At 49.2% G+C, this 25,122-nt stretch overlaps 1 protein-coding gene across 3 annotated transcripts in view; it reads right to left on the reverse strand.

Moving 5' to 3' along the window:
- KIFBP (kinesin family binding protein) overlaps positions 1 to 18,941 on the reverse strand; it is a 35,166-nt gene extending 16,225 nt beyond the window's left edge. Inside the window, exons 1-5 of one of the 3 annotated variants that reach the window (XM_085877243.1) lie at positions 18,362 to 18,941; positions 13,981 to 14,079; positions 13,659 to 13,738; positions 13,344 to 13,530; positions 168 to 240 (exon numbers count right to left, since the gene is read on the reverse strand). In XM_085877243.1, the coding sequence (XP_085733369.1) occupies positions 168 to 240; positions 13,344 to 13,530; positions 13,659 to 13,738; positions 13,981 to 14,079; positions 18,362 to 18,718 (796 nt within the window). In that variant the 5' untranslated portion in view covers positions 18,719 to 18,941. The remainder of the gene's footprint in view (positions 1 to 167; positions 241 to 13,343; positions 13,531 to 13,658; positions 13,739 to 13,980; positions 14,080 to 18,361) is intronic. The other 2 variants (XM_085877252.1, XM_085877257.1) reach the window with 2 other exon arrangements.
- Between the last annotated feature and the right edge of the window lie 6,181 nt (positions 18,942 to 25,122).

Here is a 25,122-nt window from a genome sequence, read left to right on the forward strand (position 1 = left end):
TCTGCTTAGAATAAACAGTAATACATATAACTGTATGTTTGTATTGTTTTTTTTTTCTTTCAGGGTCGTGGGAATTTTTTTTTTAAAAACACAATTAAAAGAAAAATGATCCACTGTACGCAAGTTACAATAACAGTAACATTATGTTAACATGAGAGGTAGCTCACCCTCAAACTCTGGGACCTTGTCTATCACAACCGAAGCAGCAGCCAAGCAATGTCGTCCCACAGCGTACTGCTGCTGCCAGGGCATGAATCAAATTTAGCAAAATGTACACACATATAACAAACTAAACAAGAAACATTTAACAATGGAGCACCTCATCAGGGCATATAGATTACACTCCTCATAGATGAGAGAATGAACAACCTCCATTGGAGCAGAAGTATATATATATATATATATATATATATATATATATATATATATATATATATATATATATATATATATATATAAAAAATGAATATAGAAGTTTGTTTGTAATGCATTCAGATCCTGCAGAAAACAGTGCAACCAAACTTTACAGAGCATCCTCCTTCATCCAGAGGAAAGTCAAGGGCTATGTTTGGATAAAATAATAATAATAATAATAATAATAATAATAATGATAATAAATAATAATCAGATAATTTGCCTTTAAGCCTTCATCAGGTGTTGTGTTTGTACACTGCATGCATTTTCTTTTTCCAGGGAGCGATCGAGCAACATGTTTTGTTGTGAATATCGGATGTTTAAGTTGTACTCTATATCGTGATTTGTTGTTAACACAAACCTAATTGTTGTAGTGTTTACACGTGCAGCTGTTATTAAAAAAAAATAAAATAAAGATTGCTTTACACAGGTTTATTATAACACCTCAGTGTTCAGGCTTCTGAGTGAATATGTCCTTGTACACTGCCTGGGATTTTCCCTGGAGCGAGAGTAATTATGTTTTGTGAAGATTGCATGTCGAGGTTGTAATGATTTGTTGTATTTTAAAAATAAAATTAATTAAAACAAGTTAGAAGGGGGGAAAGCGGCCCAAGCACTTGCAACACCCAAAATTGGTAATTCGTACAAAACCACAAGGCCAACATTACCCAATTTGTCATGCAGGAAATATTAAAATCTACATTTCATTGAATTTCCCGAAGCAACACCAAGTACTTCAACTAGTATGTATGTATGTATGTATGTATGTATGTATGTATGTATGTATGTATGTATATATATATATATGTATATATATATACATATATATATATATATATATATATATATATATATATATATATATATATATATATATATATATATATATATATATATATATATATATATATATATATATCTTCTTCTTTCGGCTGCTCCCGTTAGGGGTCGCCACAGCGGATCATCCGTATGATCCGCATAGTGATTTGGCACATGTTTTACGCCGGATGCCCTTCCTGACACAACCCTGGTCGCCTCTTACGACACAGGGATATATATATATATATCTATATATATATATATATATACATATATATATATATATACATATATATCTTAGATTAAGATCTAAGATAAGATCTAAGATTATATGTCTATATTGTTGCGGATTCGCGCCCGCCGGCGTGCTGACGGCCACGTAACTCGAATCGCGGCACGTCGCCCACCGGACGGACAATCCAGTCGTGACCCTCTCGGACTAACGCCGGGAACCAGTCACGGGTGGACCTTTCGGTCTCACCGCGATCGAGCCAATCAGCCCCCGCGTGGGATAGGGTTGCTCGCCAAATTCGACCTACCTAAGTACCCACACGGAGGGTAGACCGGGCGATCGCACCTCGCCGCAGGTCGACTTCGGACACGGGCCACTTAAGCGACCCGTTCCGTACTATCGGGATAACCGAGCGGTGTTATTCGTCGACCTCGACGGTTCGATTAATTATCGGGCGTATTCAGCCCACTACCAACCCTTTACGTGAAGCAAGATGAGGATTCAAAGAAAGAAATGACGAAGCGAAGCGGGAAACAGTTCAACACAAAGCACATTTATTCGCGATGAACGGAAAGCACACATATTCAATTCCACCAAAAGCACACAGAAAAGAAAAACACAATTCAATTTACACAAAAAGCAAATGCGACAATGCAGATCTAATACCGATTACGCGAGCACACGGCAACACTTATACAATTTTACTTCACAGACGGCGCCGACAACACATACCCAAAACCAAGGAAAGAATACCCTCAAGGATGAGGCGGGCCTGAGGCCGAGACCGGGTCGGGCCTACCCGCCTGGTGATGAGACGCGGAGCGGCGATGGTGCCTCAACTCCGCGGGCCTCGCGGGCAGTGTCTGGTAGGGGGTGAGAAAGGGGCCCCCTTGGTCGCACTATCTCAGCGCGGGGGGAAACAGGAGGGGGTTGCTGATGCTCGGGGTATAGAGGATTTTTATTGCCCCGCAACGAGCGTCTCCACCTCGGCCAGGTCGCGCTGTCGGCCTCCCTGGGGTGCAGCTCCCTGCACGACGCGAGCACCCCCTCGTCTGCCCTCGCCGCCTCTCCACAGCTCCGTCCCTCCGCTCCGACTCCAAAGCACACGACGACCAGCTCCTTCTTGCAAACTCCACCGCCCGCGAAGTCTTAACTCTCTGTTCCCTCTCGACTCTACTACTCACTGGACTGACGAACACGGTCGCTTATATCAGCCCCGTGGCTTCGCCCTCTCATCTTTGACCCCCTCCCTTCGACCTTTCACCTCGCTCCCCATTGGCCCGAGAAAAAGTGGGCGTGAATGCTTTTTGATCCATAAATTTGCATATATCGATCGCCCTCCAACGCCCTGGAGGCGGGGCCAAATCGCCCCTCGCTCACCGATTGGACGGCAAAAAGTGGGCGTGTGTCATTTTTGATCCGTTTTTGAAGTGGAAAATCCGTGGTTTTGTACACGCTGTTCGGCGCGCGCCCTGCACGAGTCCAACACCGGTACCCACAAGCGGCGCAAGAAAGGTGGCGATGCGACGGTTGCGAGGTGTGACGTGAAGCGGCACCGCGGTGGGTGGTTGATGTTGTGGTGGTAATCATGGCGGTTGGTCCAAAATAAAGATAGCAAAAGAAAAACGGCTATCCTGAAGAGTCGCAGCACGCATAAATGACATGTATTCCCACTAGACAACGGGTTTGGGCCTAACGACACATGTACTTACTGAGATACCTCACCTAAGGGACCTGAATGGTGGTTTGCGAATTTGGTAACCACAACACTACCCCCTCCCCTTTTTACAGACTCGTCCCGAGTCGTCAAATTTTCGTGTGCCATCATGTGTAGTTTTCCCCTAGTACATTTTACCTACGGATCCCTGAGTGCGACATTCATGGTATTCGTGTCCCCAAAATAAATAACCTGAGGGCTGCGTAACTACCTAAACAAACTCACTCACACGGACGACTTAAATAAAATTGCCGGCGCTAGACAGACATGCCGGGGGCGCACTCATATTTACAGTACATCTTAACCTTAACTTACAAATTTTACACTAAACCATGGCCCAGGATCAATGAACTCTGCAAAAGAAAGCAGTTAGCAGGGAGCCAGGCTGCCCACATGCAGTCTCTGGCTCAAACAATGCAGGTGACAGGGAACGTGGCTGGCTGCTCACACGCAGTCCAAGGCCTTCCCTTTTGAACTGAACGCAGTGAACCACAACGGTGCATGGGCTGCACAATGTAGTCTCCGTGCCAGCTCAAGTGGCACACGCAATGAGCACAACGAATGGATGGGTGAACACAAACACGGTGCACGGGCCGCCACTGCAGGCCCGTGTTGTAGCTGCCAACAGGGCAGTTCTCGCAGCTTGCAAACTGTTGCTTTCTGATCCTGGCGCACATGGCAATGAACAGGGGGGGCAAAGCAAAAATTGAACGGGGCTGGTGAGCATGGGCAGTGGGCATGGCATGGCAAAGGCAGCAGGCAAACACAGCCCCCAGAAGAAGGCCGCTGCAGGCAAACACAGCCGGCAGATGAACTGGCCGGCACAGGCCTTGCAGCACAGCAGCTGCAGACGATCCAGCCGGCACAGGCCTTGCAGCACAGCAGCTGCAGATGAAGTTGGCCAGCCTTTGCCGTTCCGTGGAGGTTGGTGGAGGGAGTGCGGTGGTGCTGGCCACTTGGAAGGCGGGCTCGGACCTACCTACCTGTCTCCCTCCCAACCTATCGCCTTTGCCTGTCACTGTACATACCCACTCCCTTAATTTGTCAAACCCCAATTTAGCCCCAACTTATTTTTTTGTTGTTTTTATTTTTACTTTCCCTCTATAAATCGTCCCCTAACCCCCTTTATCGTCTTTGTTCGGCTAACCTATCCTGTCACCTAGCCTACTCCCAACCCCTACGTTCCCTTCCCGGAGGGGAATAAGGGAGAGCTAACGTCCTGTGTCGAGGCCCAACGAAGCCTCAGAATGGCCTCCCCAGAGTTCGGCGATCTAACCCAAAGTGGGTCCAGCGGCCCACAACGAGAGCGAGGGGATGGATGGTGCGGAGGGATACATCTCCTAATCTACCCTAACCATTTAACTGTTAAACTACCCCGGGGCTTTCAACAAGCGCCTCTTGCTTAAACTATTGGTTCTAACAACCCAGATTCCCGTCGCCTGTGTTGGTGTCCTCACAATTTCGGGCCTCGCCCCCCAATTTTCTCTCCGTGCCCTCACACGGTCTCCTGGCTGGGACACGTGGCTCCCTTTGGCAGGCAAGACCCTCTGCCGAATCTCCCGCTATGGCACCCCCGGGCACTACACTGCCTCCGAGCCTACCAGCTCCCTAACACCGGGGAGTTCCCCCCATGGCACCTCCCCTGAAACGCACACGTGGCAGGCTGGCTTCCCGGGCCCCTTCCCGAGGGTCACCCGTGCCCACAACACTGCCCACGCGGCTAATGGCGCCCCGGGCCCCCGCACCAAGCAGGCGCACCCGTGCCCACTACGCTATCCCGGCCCCCCCATGGGCCCTTGGCCTACCACGACCGACTAGCCTGGTGCCCGGGGTACCCACTCAGCGATACTCACCTTTCGCAGCCACGCTCCCAAGCCCGTCAACAGGGCTCCTGCACCCCTCCAAACGGGTTTCGAGCCTACACTCCCACCAACAACAAAACAACCTCCATTTTTCAATTTGACTAACCCCCTAACTCAGTCTACACTGACCCCGGGGTCCCTTGGGCGGAAGTCACTCCTCCCCCCAATCACTCATCGCACCATGCATTCCCCATTCACTCCACACACACAGAAAAGCTGGCCTCACTCACTCAACAAGTACTCACCTCACAACTCACCAACTCTTCAACACACTCACCACTGAACTCTGCCATCCTTCTAACTGCATCCCCTAACTAACTCGTGCTCCCACGTCGTCCCTTAAACTACAGCACGTTCCTTTTAACACTACGTAGCTAAACTACGTCCCCTCTACACATTCACAAGTCTGTCCATGTCCTCAAATAATCCCATTAATTATTTACCCAACCTAAATCTGGCTACAATCCCTCTAACTAATCCATTCCACGGACTCCATGAGGACTTACCCCTGCCCCATGAAGTCGGTCTAACGAAGCTAACCCTTCCCCCTAACTAGTTTTCATCCTGTGCCCAGGCAAGGGGGTCTTCCACCCTTTGCCCAGGAATCCTGTGCACCCGAAAGTGAGGCTTGTTTTTTTTTTTTTTATGCGCAGCACCTGCGCGGCAACTCAGAGCTCGCGCACTTTACACCTGCCCGTGACGTCATGCAGCTGCACGTGTTCCTCGTCCCTCCTTGGACGGTACCATCCGGCAGAGATACCCCTCCTGCCGGATTCTAACCACACGTGCAGCCATGACGTCACCGGGCGCATAAAAAAAACACAAGCCCCACGTCTCGAGGGGTTCCCCACGCGAACACATGTGCTTTGCCCGTTGGAGCTTAACACACACGATCGCGTGGAGAACCCGTGCGGTCCAAATCCGTTTACCTGCCTAAACTTTGTCCGTCCGCGGGATCGGCAAATCCACCGCGTGCGTTTCCGGACCGGGACTTCACTCTCGCAAGCGAGCACGTGCTGGCCTCGTGCGTTGCACAGCACGGACCGCGTGCTCACTGCTGGGTGAACCCGGCACGGTCCCCGAAACAACTACAGCCGCTACTCGGCTTTCGTTTCTCCCATGTCGCCGTCGTCGCCATTCGACCCACGCACACCTGCGTGTTACGACGCACACAGTCCACTCCATCACATTCACACCGGGAGACGCGGCTGCGTGCTCCCGCATGCCAACCGACATCTCCCTCACATACCGCTCTCTCACACACACGGTCTCCCTTGCACACAGCGACCTTGCACACGGCCGTTCACTCACGCGTGCGGGGGCACTCACCCGCGGTTCCTCACTCGCACTCCGTGCCTCATCCACACACGCGGGGGCACTCAACCGCTGTCCCTCATCCACACTCCGTGCCTCACTCACACACGCGGGGGCACTCACCCGCGGTGTTTCACTCACACTGGCCGTTTCATCCACACACACGGCCTCACTCACACACGGTGCCTCACCCACACACGCGGGGGCACTCACCCGCGGTGCCCCATCCACACTCGGCGTGTTGGGAAGCACGTACTCCGGCACCATCGCCACCACACCACTCACACACGGGGTCGCTTCCACACACGGTGCCGCACTCACACCTTGCACCACACACACAGGGACAACCACACTGGGGATTCGTGTCCCCACAAGGGTCTCCGGGGCCTTTATACCCCCCAAGCTTTCCGTGCACCCGTTCACAGCACCCGTCCCCTCAACCTCGCAAAGCACGACCGAACTCACCTGGTCGTGACTCGCCTCAAGGGGGAATACTCCCTCCCCCTTCGTTCTTGGAGGAGGCCATCCAGGTGCTCGCACTGGGTCCCTACACGCTCCGCGAGCTCAACCTCACTATCCTCCACAACCTCCGTGTGTGTGTGCGCGTCACTTACCCCGTCTTCATCGTGTTGTCTCTCCTCTATTTTTTCTATCTCCCGTGTCTCTATACATTTATAAGTTTCTGTCGTCGTCACCTCGTGTCTCGTCTCGCACGTTTTGGTCTCCCCATTTAATTTTTCCCTCTTGGTCACCGTCGATTCCTCTGTCACGACCCTCGCCCAACACGCCCCCCGAATTATTTTTTTAACCCGCCTCCACCGCGGGCCTGCCAGCCGTTGCACCCCCTTCCAGCTCGTTTGCTTCCACACGTGGAGTCGCCATTCCCAGCTCCCTGGTCACGGCCTTCATGCCCGCCTGCAGGCATCGGCCCATGTTCTGCGTCTCACCCCGTAGCTCTTTCATTTCTTCCCTCATATTTGTTTCCATTCCGTTTATTTGCTTGTTCATTTCGTTTTTCATTTCATTTGTGTTTGAATCCATCTTTTCGATCATTTCCGCATTCATCTTTTCGTTCATGCCTTTCATTTCGTTTGTATTTGCATCCATCCTTGCTGTCATTGCCGCCAGCATGGCGCATAGCTGGGCCATGTCGGATGCACTCAGCTGAGCCGTTTCGGCAAGGGTTGGGGAAGGGTTTTGGTGGAGAGGGGGGGGGGAGGTGTCATACACTGCGGCCGCTGCCGCACCCATTTCGGGCTCTGGGTTCAGTTGGGCGAGTCCGTGTTCCTGCACGGGCATTCCATCCTGGGCCATGGATCCTACACATTCTACATCCATTCCTAATACCCCCGGCTCCCGCTCGCCTTGAGACGCCATCTTGCTTCTCGTGAAGGGTTAATTTCGTTCGCTCGTAATTTGGAGGGAATCGGGGGTCGCTTCTCTCACCCCTGGACCGATTCCCGTGAATTTAGCCGGAGACAGGAGAGCCCGTTTTCCTGTTCTCCGATACCAGTGCCGCGAGGAGGGCGATGGATTTGTATCGCACGACCTGACACCAGTGTTGCGGATTCGCGCCCGCCGGCGTGCTGACGGCCACGTAACTCGAATCGCGGCACGTCGCCCACCGGACGGACAATCCAGTCGTGACCCTCTCGGACTAACGCCGGGAACCAGTCACGGGTGGACCTTTCGGTCTCACCGCGATCGAGCCAATCAGCCCCCGCGTGGGATAGGGTTGCTCGCCAAATTCGACCCACCTCAGTACCCACACGGAGGGTAGACCGGGCGATCGCACCTCGCCGCAGGTCGACTTCGGACACGGGCCACTTAAGCGACCCGTTCCGTACTATCGGGATAACCGAGCGGTGTTATTCGTCGACCTCGACGGTTCGATTAATTATCGGGCGTATTCAGCCCACTACCAACCCTTTACGTGAAGCAAGATGAGGATTCAAAGAAAGAAATGACGAAGCGAAGCGGGAAACAGTTCAACACAAAGCACATTTATTCGCGATGAACGGAAAGCACACATATTCAATTCCACCAAAAGCACACAGAAAAGAAAAACACAATTCAATTTACACAAAAAGCAAATGCGACAATGCAGATCTAATACCGATTACGCGAGCACACGGCAACACTTATACAATTTTACTTCACAGACGGCGCCGACAACACATACCCAAAACCAAGGAAAGAATACCCTCAAGGATGAGGCGGGCCTGAGGCCGAGACCGGGTCGGGCCTACCCGCCTGGTGATGAGACGCGGAGCGGCGATGGTGCCTCAACTCCGCGGGCCTCGCGGGCAGTGTCTGGTAGGGGGTGGGAAAGGGGCCCCCTTGGTCGCACTATCTCAGCGCGGGGGGAAACAGGAGGGGGTTGCTGATGCTCGGGGTATAGAGGATTTTTATTGCCCCGCAACGAGCGTCTCCACCTCGGCCAGGTCGCGCTGTCGGCCTCCCTGGGGTGCAGCTCCCTGCACGACGCGAGCACCCCCTCGTCTGCCCTCGCCGCCTCTCCACAGCTCCGTCCCCTCCGCTCCGACTCCAACGCACACGACGACCAGCTCCTTCTTGCCAACTCCACCGCCCGCGAAGTCTTAACTCTCTGTTCCCTCTCGACTCTACTACTCACTGGACTGACGAACACGGTCGCTTATATCAGCCCCGTGGCTTCGCCCTCTCATCTTTGACCCCCTCCCTTCGACCTTTCACCTCGCTCCCCATTGGCCCGAGAAAAAGTGGGCGTGAATGCTTTTTGATCCATAAATTTGCATATATCGATCGCCCTTCAACGCCCTGGAGGCAGGGCCAAATCGCCCCTCGCTCACCGATTGGACGGCAAAAAGTGGGCGTGTGTCGTTTTTGATCCGTTTTTGAAGTGGAAAATCCGTGGTTTTGTACACGCTGTTCGGCGCGCGCCCTGCACGAGTCCAACACCGGTACCCACAAGCGGCGCAAGAACGGTGGCGATGCGACGGTTGCGAGGTGTGACGTGAAGCGGCGCCGCGGTGGGTGGTTGATGTTGTGGTTGTGGTGGTAATCATGGCGGTTGGTCCAAAATAAAGATAGCAAAAGAAAAACGGCTATCCTGAAGAGTCGCAGCACGCATAAATGACATGTATTCCCACTAGACAACGGGTTTGGGCCTAACTACACATGTACTTACCGAGATACCTCACCTAAGGGACCTGAATGGTGGTTTGCGAATTTGGTAACCACAACAATATTGTTACGGCTGTGGAAATTTGCAGAACACCATGTAGGTCCTTAGTTCGTTATGCCGATAAGTCCGTGTTCAGTTAGATTTCCCCACCGTTGTTTAATGGGTATTATCCGTGTGGACAGGGCTGTGATCTTTGAGTTAACCGTTATTCTTTGCTATCGTTATTTTGGACCAACCGCTTCACACAACCACCTTAACCACAACCCTCATAACCACACCACCGAGTTTCCACCTCGGCACATGGTTGCTAGAGGCCTGGCCTTCATCGAGGGAAAGCAGGCAGCCACCGTTCCCCCCTCCCCCGGAAGAATGGTGTCTCCACGGTGAATTCCACCCGGCGTGTGGAAGACAAATACAGCAGCGAGGGAGCGTCCCCGATTTGGCGGGAAAACGCTTCCTTCGAGAAGGTTCCCGCATGTTCTGGAAGTTTCCCGCATGTTCTGGAAGGAGGGCGGGGCGAGAGCGGAGGGGCGGAGCGTGGGTAATAAAAAGCGCACACGGTTCGTTCGTTCGTTCGTTCTCTCGTTCTCTCTCGTTCTCTCGTTTCTGCCACTCTCTCGCTGTCGTTGCTGAAGCTCTCTCGGTCGTTGCTGAATCTCTCTCTGTCGTAGCTGGAGTTGTCGCTGCCGCTGGACGGCGCGGAAGGACCTGGGCTGCTTCTGCCGGAGCTGCGTGGAGATCTGGGCTCGTGTCCGAGTCAGGAACTTGGAGCGGTCGGTCGGTGGAGGTCCGGGCGTCACGAGGGAGACGCGGGCTGGAGGCGCAGCCCTGCTGTGTCGCGCGAACCTGCGCGTGCGTGTGGGGAGAACCGGAGAGAGCTCGCCTGCCGCTTGGCAAGGCCTGGGCACAACCGCGGCTACGCTAGCTGCCGTGGGGACGGGATGTCGCGACTCGCCCCATCAAGGCACCACGAGGGTGCAGGTAACCTGCAACGGTCTTGTGGGACTCTTTCGGTCTGCCAAGTCCCACGCCATAAAGACCCAAGAGGTCCAGTCTGACTCCCTTGTCTGTGAGGGGGTCTTTTCCTTGTTTTTCTTTGAATGAATGTTGTGGCGCCGAGTCCCGATAAGTAAAAGCTGCTTAAGTGTACATTAATGATAAACAAAAATCGGTTGTAATGTTTTCGCCTTGCCCGTGTCTTTGTCCCCATCCCACAGTCTTCAACAAACAACTGCATGCGTGTTTTTCCATCATTGCTTACCTGCATGACTGCATGATTGTTTGTATATGTGCTGTATAAATGTGCTTGTGTGAATGTTAACCCGTTCATCGTGTCCTTTTTCCCCAAATTGAACTGCTATCTTGCTTTCGCAATACGAGTTGGGTTTTAAATACAGATAAATAGAATCGGGTCCGGCGATAATACCCGCTTGGTTATCCCAGAACGGAACGAACCGCTTAAGCGGTTCGTGTCCAAACAGGCCTTCGCCGAGGTACGGTCCCTCGGTAGGTTACCCGCGCGAATACTTAGGTATATCGATATTCGGCGATTGACCCTGTCGCGCACAGGTAGAATACGGACTGGGCCGTGGTGGGATTAAAAACCCACTCGTGACTGGTTTCTGGCGTTGTTCCAGAAAGTCACGACTGAATTGTCCGTTCGGTGGGCGAGCGGCCGTTATTAGTTAACGCGGTCACTCGCACGCCGGGCGGGCGTAGATTCGTATATATATATATATATATATATATATATATATATATATATATATATATATATATATATATATATATATATATATATATATTCTAAGATATAAAGCTCATTCTAACTATCGATTCATTGACTCACTGACTGATATTAAAGTTCAGTACCTTCCGGGTGACATAGAAAGCTGAAATTTTGCGTGCTGATGGAAATCGAAGCCGATACACTGGTAAAGAAATTACAGAACTATCGGAAAGCGTCCATAAATGAAAATATAAATAAATGAATGAAAAAAAATGCAGGTGAGCAACCTGAGGCAATGGGGAAGCATGGTTCGTTATTGTTTACAATGTGCAAGCATAATGTTTGTGGGGGAGATGGAGGAATTTCATAGCGAAGGTAGGATTGTAGAGGGTAGCATGGTCCGTGGACAAGCAGGAGATATATCGATGCAATTTAAGTAGGGAAACTGTCAGCTTAAGTTGTTACATGTCACCACACGGGGTGGGGGGGGAGGCAGGTGCTTTCTCCCAGTATGTGATTAACCCCTGTGACCTTTTCCTACGTTTTTACATGTATAAAACCGGCAATAAAAGAACCACGCTTTCAACAACAACAACAGACCCGAACATTTCCGAGCAAGCAAGACACCCCGCCTTCATGCCAACAAGCCATTGTTTGGGAAGTAGATGGGAAGGTTTGCCAGACATGTTGAACCAGCTCCTGATTATATGAAGGTCTGCAGAGAGGAAAGAGGCTGCTGCCTGCCTTCATGAGAAATGATTCGGCAGAGGATGGCATCATCAGCAAAGAGATGGGCAGGATTTTCCAGGTATTCAGAAAGATCATTGATGAAGATTAGGAACAAGCCAAAGACAATGCTTTGAGGTATTCCAGCATTGGCAGGAAGAGAAGACGAGAGGATCCTGATAAGAGCTATATGGTGGAGGAAGTGGCCTTGGATGCCATATGCATAGTTTGGAGATTAAGGCGGGGTGCAAGACTATCAAATTCTGGATACATGTCCAGAGAGACGGCCCTGATCTCATGTCTAAGATTGAGGGCTCATCCATTGTTGAGAGTAGAAGCAGCGCATTCAAGGTAGAATGACCGTGTCTGAAATCTAACTGATCAGTCCGTTAGAGAAAAGGAAGGATTTGATGTCAACTGTAATGATATATTCCATGAGATTGCTTACAATTGGAAGCAAGGTAATAGGCCTGTAATCAAGGATACATTTTGCACCATGCTTGTGTATTGCAGTGATACTTGCTAACTTCCAGGCAGATGGAAACAGACCGAAAGAGAACGATTGAGTGAGCAGAGCAGGAGAGTAAGGCTTTGGGTCAAATGCACTAATGGTGTCTGGGCTTGTTTCAGAATCAGAGTCAAGGTTGGCCAGAAACCTTTCCACCTTCTCAAATGGGAAAGACAGTATACAGGAGCAGTTGGGTATGAGATAAGGTAGGTGTAGGGAGTGAGGGGTCTGGTACACAAGATTTGGAAGCAAATAAAGAATTGAGGTATTCAGGCTTGTCACGAGCAGTCAGCTGTGGTTCCATTTGAAGTGAGAAAAGGGAGCGGGGAGTAGTATACACCAGAGACAGACTTAACAAAGCACAATCAGGTCTTTGAAGGAGAGTTCAGCCAGAAGTTGTTTTCTGGCTTTTCTGAGAGTGGACACACACTTGCTCCTGGGCTTTGTGGAATGATCTTCGGTTGGATTTGCTTTCTGGTTAGAGAGAGTCGTTTTTTGCCTTCCAAGTTGTTCGAAGGCAACTGCCTCATCACAGGATTCTGTGTACCAGGGGTGAGAGAACAGGTATGATAACTTCAGGGAATTTCCCAGTGATTATGTGGAGACAGCCACGTCTTGCCTTTTGGAGTGTCTGATTGGCTGTGAAACACCAGTGACCAACGAGGAATCAAAGGGGGGGGGGATAAATAATAATTGGACATCACGATACAATTTTTGATATTCGATTTTTATTTCACTTAAATACCAAATAAATTTGCCACCTTTGTCCTGGAATATAATTGGAAAAAAAACCCCCAAAAAACCCAACAGTATCTGTAGAGTGTTAAGTTGTACCACAAACTCCCCACCTCCTTACCTGTCCTAAAATGTAGTACTGGGAAAGCATTGTTGCATTTGTTGCCCAGTCCACAGGGTCATAGTCCTGACTTGTGAGTTGCCGCTGTAATGTGGCCAGGCAGTATGCAGCTGCACGCTCTGGCTGCTCCAGCTTCTTACACACAAGTGCTAAGTAGCACAGGGTGTGTGTGTGCGCCTTCTCAAATCTGCAGGATGTGCAGGTCCAGTTTAAAGTCTCGAGTCAATAATTTACAGACACCATCCAAACTAATCATTGTGAAAAAATAATCAATGCGCAAACCGATTTAAAGTTTCACACAATTAATGCTCCTACCTGCGCTTGCGCTCCTTTTCTGAATACATCTCATCCTGTGCCATGAAGAGTTCGTGTATATCCAGAGGGGCTGTTTCTACCTATAAAAAAGGGTAAATCATACCTAGGTTTCACCTGTTTCTTTCTGCTTGGAAACAACAGTGCCAATGAATATTAGACAAATGACAATGTCTTTGCACAGTCAGCTCAAACCATGTGGTTATAAATCACCAAAAGGTAACTTTAAATGCGTGCACAACAAAGATCTGACAGACAGTTGGATACAATGTTCAAATGATGACTGCAATGGTCTTCCTGCAAGTAGAATTGGCTTTATATGTACCTCTTTCTTGTATTGTTTATACATCTCCTCTGCAGCCTCCAAGTAAGGTAATGCCTTCTCCATGTCATCTCTGTTAACCCATATCATTCCAAGCTGAGTCTGAAGAAAGAAAAAAAATATATATAATCATTATTGGGGAGAACTGACAGACTATCCCAGAGGCAGTGCACTGGCCTTTTGTCTGTAGGCTGTCTAATTCATTCCTAACCAGACTACAGACTGCCAAGTTCATTTCACATGCAGGGTGTTGCAACAATTGGTATACTGTTATTCAGAAGTGGTATGTGCTAGCATTATTTATGAGGGAATATTAAAGATATTGTGGTGCTTGCTAAAAACTAAAACTAGAACTACGTTGTCGATGGCACACCATCGCATATTCCCGCACGCACTGCTTTGTCCCATTAACGCAAGGTGAAATTTTATCTTGCAAAATGTATTGACTATTATTTTCTATTTGATGTGCTTTATGACCAAAGACTTACTATGTTTACGAAATCAGAAGTCATTGCAAGCATGTCAACATTTCATGAAACATTAATTTAACACTGTCCAGCAATATAGAACTGTGCATCAATTTAATCATACGAATGAATTGTGTATAATATTCATTATTCATAATCAATTAGATAAATACAATAAAACCTGTGACTGTTTGTCACTCATGGGGGCCACATAAGTAAGTTCTTTATAAAATAATTTACCATGTACAATGGTAAATACACTTTAAAAAAAAGCTACAAGACAATTTTTTTTTAATCGACCCCCATGACCCCAACCCCTCTGGCCTGGCCCCTAGGAGTCATATCAAAAATCCGAAAGTGTTGTGCACTTCCCCATACATATATCTACTATGCCCCAAAGTTTCAAGTTCCTATTTCAAAGGTGTAGGAGGAGTTACAGGGTAAGACAGAAGGACGTACGGACGGACGGTGGAGACAATCACAATATTCCCGCTTTTCTTTGAAAGCGCAGGAATAAAAAGAAAAGAAAAGTAGATCACTGTGTGTTGGTACCATGACCAAATTCCAATTTCTGCCTTGATTACCAACAGCATGCACAGTCGTACCCCAGGAATGATTCAACCAGCCGAATTAATGAATGATCAAATAGGTGGTACCAAGAAGCAACAAAAAATGAAAAATGTACATACGAGCTGTTCCACAGTAATATGCTACATTTAAGGATCATATCTTCAGGAGCTATCACAGAATTCCTAAAGTATCCATAGAATACCACAAACATGTTTTGAGGTGTATATAAATGTAGATATATACTATTTATAGCAAAACCGCTATTGTCCTAAAATTAAAGCATGCAGATAAAATTTTATTCACTGTGATGGGAATAAATCTTTGTCTTAAGTGTTATATTAAAAACTAAATAGATTTACCAAGAGTTTTATATGAACACATATATTTTTGATTGAGACTGGTTTTGATTATATGTGTAAAAAGACTTTACTTATGATATCCCACAACCTGAATTTGCCAAAAATATACTTTAATGTGAATGCTGGGGGGTTGAAAACAGAGTAACAATCGTTATGCTATCGGTCAATTCGTCATGAAAGAAACAAAATGCTCAAGCTGCACAACTTTTAAAAATACGGTCTTGTTATTTTTGTGATAACATAACTTAACCTAAATGACTAATGTGTAACAAAGGATAACATTAGTGGTAAGTCCATATCGCCGTAAAAGCTGTACAAAAATCTGGCTTTCTGATTGCGGACCAAAGTCACGTTTGTTACAGAAGGCTTTGAGCCATTACTGTTAATGAAGACAGAACACCCCATCAATAAATTGTGCTGGGTTAGATTATCTTCTTACTGTTGGATTCCAGTAGTGGATGGGTCAGTCTTTTATTTCCCTTCTTTGCAAGATAAACTGGACACACTTAATGTGGACTATGTATGTAACACAATGGTTACCCATTACTGTGGAAAGGCTCATATATAATTTGGTCTGTACTGACGCGCTGCTCCGCACATGCTCCCATACCTGCACTGACCTATTAGAGTATTTAAAAGAACGGAAGTGTTGCTATCCAGGTGCAGAGTGTTGTGATGTAACTGGTGAGAACAATTTGTGGTAGTGTTCCCAAAATTAAAATATATATATTTTTTAGAACCAAACTAATCTCCAGTTTTCTCAATGTGTATGGTGTGCACAAATTGGTTCAACAACAACAACAATTGGTTCGAGAAATGCAGAGTTTGCATGCAGATTGTGTTTTTTGAACACCAAGTGGAGGCTCGTGTAAGAGCTAACACGCAAACATATAAGAAGGCAGGAGACAAGAGGGGTGGGAGAAAGAAGCACAAAATAGAGGGGAACAAAGACAACAGGATACCTGTGGAGGGGAGAGGGATGGAGCAGGGTACACAGGGTAAACAAGATGGTTTTACATCAGGGACTGACTTTCACTACAGTGACTTTTACTACAGGGACTGACTTTCAGGAAGGAAAAAAGGGAATTTGAAGGAGGTGGGTTTTGAGTGGATTAATGGGGGTAGAAAAGATCATAGTTTTGGATGGGGGAAGATAAGAGGTGGTGGTAAACAGCTATTTTGAAGACCTGGAAGGAAGAGTGGGATTGAAGAGAGTGTGGGAGTTTGTTTAAAAGGTGGGGCGGGGGGGGGGGGGAGAGGAAGGAAAGAGTGAAGGTGAGCAGTGATTCTTGATTTTGGCAATTTCACCAGAAGGGGTTTTTAGTGGACCTTAAGCACCCTGAGTAAATATAGGGAAGGGGGGGGGGTTCAGATCACAGACAGAGCCGGGGGGGGGGGCAAGGCCAGAGAGGAAATGGTTGAAGACAAAGACTACCAATACAATCTGCCTCCGGTGAAAGAGTGAGAGACCCAAAGACTTCAGCTTCATTGCAGGAGATACCAATGATCCTAAATGCCTTGGTTTTCACAGCGTGAAGCCGAGAAAGGTGAAAGGCGGGAGTGCCAGCCCAGAGAGGAGAGCAGTACTCCATCAGGCTGCAGATGAAAGCTTTGTATGTGGTCAGAAGCTCAGGTGTGCCAAGGAAGGACTTTGCACGACGGAGGATGCCCAATCGTCAAATATCAAAGGCGACTGGCTTTGGAGGTCAGCTTGGAGATGTGGCTTTCCCAGGAAAGATCATGGCAGATAGTGAGACACAGAAGCTTGAATGAAAGGACTTCTTCCAGAGGATTGTTAAGAAAGTAGAAGGGGTGGGAGGTTGGGGGGGAGGGGGAGGTTACAGATGGTACTTTCAGAGAAACATCGTGAGAGTGTAAGATTTGTCAGGATTGGAAGACAGATTTTAAGTGTTGGATCAGCTTGCAATTTATCCAGATCTGCAGAGAGTGAAGAGGCTGCTGCTTGCCGAACTGAGGGCTGATGGATGGTACGGTAGTGCGTGGAGCGAGTCATCAGCAAAGAGATAAAGAGGACTGTCCAGGGAATCTGAGAGATTATTGATGAAAACCAGAAAAAGAACAAGGCCAAGAACACTGCCTTGAGGAACTCCAGCCTGGACAGGAAGAGGAGATAAGAAAATTCCATCAAGAGCTACGCGTTGACTGCGACAGGAGAGGAAATCTGCGAGCCATGAGTGGAGATTGCCTTGGATACCATAAGAAGAGAGTTTGGTGAGCAGGGCAGGGTGCCAGACCGCATCAAAAGGACACAATATGCTTAAGGAGATGACTGATCTCATGTTTGCAATTGAGGACCTCCATCCATTGTTGGGAGAGCAGAAGCAGCAGATCCGGGGTAGAGCGACCTGGTCTGAAATCAAATTGATGATCGGAAATCAAGACATTGGAGAAGAGGAAGGATTTAATGTGTGAAGCGATGATGGATTCCATAACCTTGCTGATGATTGGGAGAAGGCTGTTGGGTCTGTAGTTGCAGGGTTCTGTTTTTGTACCTTTTTTATGCAGGGCAGTGATGCTTGCTGATTTCCAAGCAGATGGCAGATGATCTTGAGCAAATGAGAGGGTGAACAGAACAGAGAGAGGGTGAGCAAGAGCAGAAGAGCAGGTTTTTAGGACACGTGGGCTGATGCCGTCTGGACCGGTTGTAGAATCTGAGTCGAGGTTTGACAGCAAACTCTCCACCTTGTCAGGAGAAAAGGACACATAGTCCAGGGACATGTGGGTACGACTGGGTAAGGTGGGTAGAGAAACACAGAGATTAGGCATTCAGCCTTTTCACGTGCAGTGTTAGCTGTGGCCATTTGAGGTTCGGGAGGGGATGTAGAGGGGACGCCACCAGGATTTGGAGTGGGGGGACTTCACGATTCAATTGTTGAGTGTTTGCGTGCACACGTCGGTCAGCCTGCCAAACAATGCATAATTGACACGACCTGTTCAATAAGTAAACACAATGGCCACAATTCCCACCACCAAGCAAACCTGCACAGCCATAGCCAGTGAAACCGACTCGGGCCGCAGGGACTCGATGTTGAGGCGTTCAGTGATCTCCTCGAGGAGCTCCAGACTCGCCGCCGCCTCCTCCACATCCTGACACACCGTGGCCTGCAGGTTCCGAACGGCCGCCCGCCGGAGCACCGGCAACAGACCACCCGCTTGGTCGGCTTGTTCCAGCTCAGCGAGCAGCTTGTCCAGCACGTTCCGAGCCGCGTATTGAGAGCGGAACGGTTCATCGGGCGGATCTCGCTGAGCTTCGTCCTCCAACAACAGCCGAGCCCGTCGGTACTCATCCCTCCAAGAAGCTGGACACTCAGAATGCTCGGCCATGGTAACTGAATCACCAGTCTCTGACTCGCTCCGTCGATTGCACGTTTGAAACAGCACGTCAGATTTGTGTGAGACGGCACATCACCCCCACCCCCCCTTAATGTCTATAATTGCGGCGGGACACGCTTATACGTGTACATCACAACTTCACACGCAATGACCGATAAATTGACCGAGGAAGTAGCGCACTTTACCATACACCGCCCAACGTGTACCCTCCATTATTTTAATAGATAATCGAGTTTTCATGACTCTAAACTTCGTATAATCGTCAGTGCTAATAAAAGGCACGTAAACTACAAATAATTGAAAACATTTGATAAACGTCGAACGCTCTGTTTGCCATTCACGCCTCTCTGGCATTTGCAAACGTACTGTACGTACTGTACGTACACGAATTAAACGTCCATGAGGAGATTTATGGAGAAAAATGATGACGTTGTGAGAGGAAATCCGTCAACGAAGTCCGATCTGAAGTGATTGACGTCCACTGAATGAGGAATTAATGGGATTAAGGGCTAATTAATTCAGTTAATCAGAAAAAAAATAAAAAATTTGGGTTTGATTGATAATAATAGCGAACGCAGTGAGCTTCATACTAAACGCGTGCACATGAGAGAATAGGAAAAAAAAAATTAAAAAAACACAACAACAACAACAACAACAACAACAACAACAACAACAACAACAACAACAACAACAACACAATACCCCCTGACGATTTGGAATCACTGATCTCTACTGCTGGATTGGTCACCACGGCTCCGTGCGTGAAGCCACCGGAAGTGCACTTTCCGCCATCTTGTCTCCCCCAAAAGAGGCCTGTCGTCGTAACACGCAACGCTGAATCGGGCCCGGCCGATTTTGCAAAATATATTTCTTCAAATATATTTCAACTTCTGTCTAATATTTTAATGGATTTTGAAGTAAATTACTGTTCCTGTTACTCAATCGAATTCCGGACAATTCCCTTGGAGCTCCTTGGCAATTGCAAGGAGGCGATCAATGCATATTATGAGGCCCGACACAGGGTTGGATTGGGAAACAAACATAGGCCTAACATCCAAGTTACATTAGGCTCCAGGTCACTTCATCAACAACAAAACAAAACCAAAGTCATGTTTTTTTTTAATGTTATTTAAAATATGTTTTGTTATTTTAGGCATTTTTTTGTTATTCTACGTTTCTTAATGTTTTTGGGGCAAGGTTGTGAGCTCCGAGATGTTGGCTTGAAGGCCGTTTCGAGACCGAAGTTCGCAGGCAAAAGTTAACCATGACGAGGCCAATAACTCAATACATCGCCTTTATTATGTAGCTGTTTTTTAGGACACGTGGGCTGATGCCGTCTGGACCGGTTGTAGAATCTGAGTCGAGGTTTGACAGCAAACTCTCCAACTTGTCAGGAGAAAAGGACACAGAGTCCATGGACATCTGGTTGTGCTGTATCACGTGGGTGTGCACCTGGGTGTGCTCCATACAATAATATTATGTAGCTGTGTACTTTTCTCACAGGCAGCGTGGGGTACCCCCGCCCCCGGTACCCCTCCCCCTATCTCAACACTCCTTGTGTGTTATACAATGTAAAGTTCAAAACATATTCAGGAGTTACGTGTTAAAAACTGAAAAATTACATCAATAAATGAAGAAGATGATTCTGTTTTCATTTTGCACACAAGAATGTTTTAGAATGTACAAACTTCAGGTTAAATCAACATTCCCCTACCATTTGGAGGGGTGGGGGAAGGAATCCCCCTCCCCCATCAGACTTTCCCCCTCAGTCACTTCCCTCCCTTACACCATGGATCCCTTCCATCCCACCTCTCTTTCTTCTCTTAATGTTGTCAACTTTATATGTACTCAGGGATCAGGACTCGGACCATTACTATTAATTATTTACATCAATGATTTGGAGAGAGGGGTGAAGAGGTTTTCCAAATTTGCAGATGACACAAAGCTTGGAGAGAAGGTGGATAGCAGAGGGGGTAGTGATCAGATTCAGAAAAGTGTTGATACTCTCATAGATTGGGCAAAAGATTGGAAAATGTAATTTAACCTGAGCAAGTGTAAGGTGTTGGGGATGGGGAAGAACAATTTAAATAGAGATTACAGGATACAAGGGGAAATGTTGGAGTGTGTCACATGGGGGAAGGGAAGGTGGTAAGAGATATGGGAGGTAAGCAGGCAGCACTGTGCCAGGCAGCAAAATGTGAAGCAAATCTGGTTTTCAGTTGTATTTGGAGGGGGATCAATTATATATCAAAAGAGTTGTTAACATAGCCCAGGAATTTAGTGAGGGCCACGTCTAGAATAGTGTGTGCAGTTTTGGTCACCACAACTCAGGAAGGACATCGCTGCCATGTCGAAGGGTTCAACGCAGGGCGAACAGATTGATTCCGGGCCTCACTCGACTCAGCTGAGGAGCAGATGAAGGAGACAGGGCTTTATGCAATAGAAAGAAAGAGGTTACGAGGCCATATGATTGAGATGTTTAAGGTATTGAAGGGCATCGACAAAATAAGTGCAGAAGAATTACTCAACAGAGTAGACACAGTGATCGCACCAGGGGCATTGCTTGAGAGTAAAGAAGAGTCGAGTTCAGAAGGTAGTGAGGTAGGGGTTGTGGTGTAGCCTGCGGGCATGCAGGGCGGGGCATGATGATGGGAGGAGGGGTCGTCGTGATCATCGTGTCTGCAAGGAATATAAGGAGTGCGCGCCGCCTGAGGCGTTGTAGGAATGCAGTAGTCGCCCGGCTCGTGAGTGTGCTGAATACGTAATAAAGGAGAGCCGCGGGCAAAGTACGCCCGCGCTCGCGCTTGTGCAACACAGCCCGGCTCGACTGTTCCCCCACTCGTGTCTGCCTGCTAAGCATCTTCTATCCAGTACACCACAGTTGGCTGACGAGGATCTTCGGATCGGCGTGTGCAGGGCGGCAGCGAATAACCCGTGCGGTTCCAGGCTACGGAGCCAGGGGTCTCGCCAGCACAAGCATGGCAGAAGGTCGGTGCACGGCGCACGAACGCGTGCCCGCCTTCGTCGGAATCGACTTCGGCCACGTCGAGTGGGCAACGGCCGTGCTCAGTGTTCGTTTTATTGAGGCACGACAGATCGGGGGAATGATTTCTGCAAAGCCACGGCTAAAGAACGAGGACACGCGGTTCGGCTCGAACGCGGCGTGGGACGTCGCGCAAACTCTGAAGAATATCCAGGGTCTCGATGGTCGGTGCACAACAGATGGTCCGGAGGTCAGCGCGATGTGCCAGGCACGCACGGCCACGCGCACGGTCTGCGGCGCGGGTCGTGGGCGAGCGTTGCAATGCAATCACTCGGACGGCGGTCTGAGCACTCGAGGTCGTCTACGGTGTGTGGGCCGAGGGTCATCGCCCATCGTTACAGTCATAGATGGCGGTGTGCGAAGCGATCCTTCCGTCCCAGGTCAAGACCTACCGCCGGTATGGTGTTCAGTGCATGGCGTGCACGGTAACGCCCCGGGTCGAGTTTTGCAGCCTGAGCACGGAGATTCCAGCGACCCGGAGCGGGAGATGCTGCGCATGTTGAGCCTGGTTTCAGTTGGTCCTACGGTGACAGGACCGATGCCAGTGAATGTCGACGTGATCGGGGCACTGATCGGGCGTCGAGTTGAGTCCACTCGTGCTGCCCGCGCATCGCGCGCGTACACCGGCGAAGCGGTTGCGCCGCTTGCAGCGCCCGACGTCTCGGTGCTTTACCAGGGGGGAAGCGCCCTACTCTCGGTGTTCGTGGTGCGAGGGGAGGGGCCCGTCCTTTTGGGTCGGGACTGGCTGGCGCACCTCGTGCTGGATCTCCAGTTCATACCTCCAGGTGTGCCGGTGCTCTCTTCGATGCCTTCGTCGAGTACCGAGGGCGAGGTTCTGGCGGCGGGAGCCGTGTCGATGCAACGGGAGCGGCCGTTCGTTGCTGCCTGCAGCGGTGATGTACGGTTCGGGAGCGGCGAGAGCCGTATCAGCTCTCGCGATGAGTTCCCGCGCTTCAGCAGCGTTCGTGAGGCAATGCGCGCCGGTGTTGTTCGGGCAGCTTCAACGGGTTGCGGTGAGCCCGTGGCGTTAAAGTAAGTCGCGAGTCACAATATCGAGGCAACAACCAAGAGGCAGACTCGTGATGTGGGTTGTGGGTTGCTGTTCATTGCATATTTGTTTTTCATTGCTCGAGTGATGCGGTTTAACGTTGTTGAAATAAATGCCAGCAGTTCCCGTGTGAGAGTGGGTTTGGTGGAGATCAATCGATGGGTTTTGCAGTATGGCCAATGTGAGGTGGTGGCTTTGGGAGCGGTGGTGGCGAATAAAAAGGTTGGGTTGGCCTTCCATTGCCCCGGGCCGCGGGTAGTTGCTTTGTCATGTGCAGGGATTTGGTCGAAAGAACGCGCTGTACGGAAAAATGAGTTTGCAATGGTTCAAATGATGTTCGTAGTGATTTATAACGAGCCTATGGTTGAAGTGTGGTTTAAATGGAATTGCTACCGTCTAACTGCCGTGTGGGTCTTGGAGATCGACTCGGAGCCAGGACTGGTGCGCTGGTCGGCGTTACCCCCACCTCTGGTTGCGGGCGCAGCTCTCTGTGTTCGCTCAAGGCCGTTTAGACGGGCATTGGCATCTCAACTGATTGTGGTGCGTGGGTTGTTATGGAGCATTGGGTGCGTCCAGCCACAGGTGCTGTTCAGCGCCCCCATCCAAGGTCAATCGAGTCTGGCGCTGGCGCCACGGCTTCCAGACAGCGGGCTTCCGGCCTCGGAATGTTTTTCTGCTTCAGGTCTGCCTGGGGGAGGTGTGCCGCCTTGTGGGCCGGAGGCGTTTGATGGTGCCGGGGGAGGTTTGCTCGGGAGATCGCCGTGGCCTCGCCGAGGGCCATGTCAGCATGAGCCGCCTGGGGGCGTTTCCGCTGTGTAGGGCTGCTGTGCTTTTCGCCTTGCTGCTTCATATCGGTAACGCGGCCAGAGTTTGGGAGGTGCTGTGTGCACCTCCGTCTTCGGAACCTGGCCGTGGCAGCTCCATTAGCTCGCTTTCACGCATTATATGATGTGATGTGCTGTTATACTTCGCTGTTTTCATTTTTTGTGCCTTGTCTACTATTATACCGTAGTCCTTCGTGCTGTTTATGCTTATTATGATGGTGATCATTTAATAATCATAGTTTTAGGAGGGAAGAGTGTGGTGTAGCCTGCGGGCATGCAGGGCGGGGCATGATGATGGGAGGAGGGGTCGTCGTGATCATCGTGTCTGCAAGGAATATAAGGAGTGTGCGCCGCCTGAGGCGTTGTAGGAATGCAGTAGTCACCCGGCTCGTGAGTGTGCTGAATACGTAATAAAGGAGAGCCGCGGGCAAAGTACGCCCGCGCTCGCGCTTGTGCAACACAGCCCGGCTCGACTGTTCCCCCGCTCGTGTCTGCCTGCTAAGCATCTTCTACACTACGCTACAGGGGTCTTTCACTCAAAGAGTAGTTAATGCATGGAACGGTCTCCCTGGAGCGGAATTGGTGACAGAAACAGTAGATTAGTTTAAATTGGAATTAGATAGGAACCTGGAAGTTATGGAGATTGAGGGGTAGAGGAAAAAGCCTGGTGTTGGCTTAGTGGTTCGGTGGCGGCTTGGGATTCCAGGGTCCTGAGTTCAAATCCCGTTGGCCGCTGAATTAATATACACCAGGAGGTTGACTCAGCCTGTCATCCTTCCGAGGTCGGCAAAATGAGTACCAGTGTACTGGTAAGGGGGACACTGCATCAGTGGCATAGCCGCATCCCAACCAATGATGCAACCAGCAGCCACAGGCTGCACTCGATAGAGAGAGAGGGGGGGGTAGAGGGATGTTGGCAGGTCTTTTGGAAAGTTTGAGCATTGCTGGATGATTATGTGCATGTCTGCAGAGTGTTGTTGATGGGGTGGGTCTTGTCAAGGGGTGTTGTGTGGTTGATGTTTTTATTTTTTTTACCCAACATGCCCACTCCTCTGGAAGTTGGAAAAAAAAGTCCGGAATTTTCTTGTGTTGATGTGGTCCAGGTATGATGGGCCGAAAGGTCACCACCTGCGTTTAATCACAGTGTGCATGACATCACAAAATACACTTAACACATGAAAATGTGAAATGTCAACGTTCCCTGTCAGCGCACAGACGTAAAAGGTTATGAAACCACGCAAAGTGACATTCTCTCACGGTCACACGAGGTCTGTGATTTTCACAAGTTCATTACACCAACTAATAAAACGTTGCATGAGTTACATGCAAAGTTTATTGCTTGTATTTGGAGATTTCTTACTGCCAGTCTGCTGTTTTCGTATTCGCTGCAGTGATGTTTTGGGGGAAAACAAGATGGTGGAAAGTGAACTTCCGGTGACTTCACTCCTCCGTTTTCAATCTCTGTGGACGTGACCAATCC

This window comes from Eptatretus burgeri, chromosome 1 (genome assembly GCF_056783735.1).
Source record: "Eptatretus burgeri isolate ZD-2024b chromosome 1, Ebu_testis_v1, whole genome shotgun sequence".
NCBI lineage: Eukaryota > Metazoa > Chordata > Myxini > Myxiniformes > Myxinidae > Eptatretus > Eptatretus burgeri.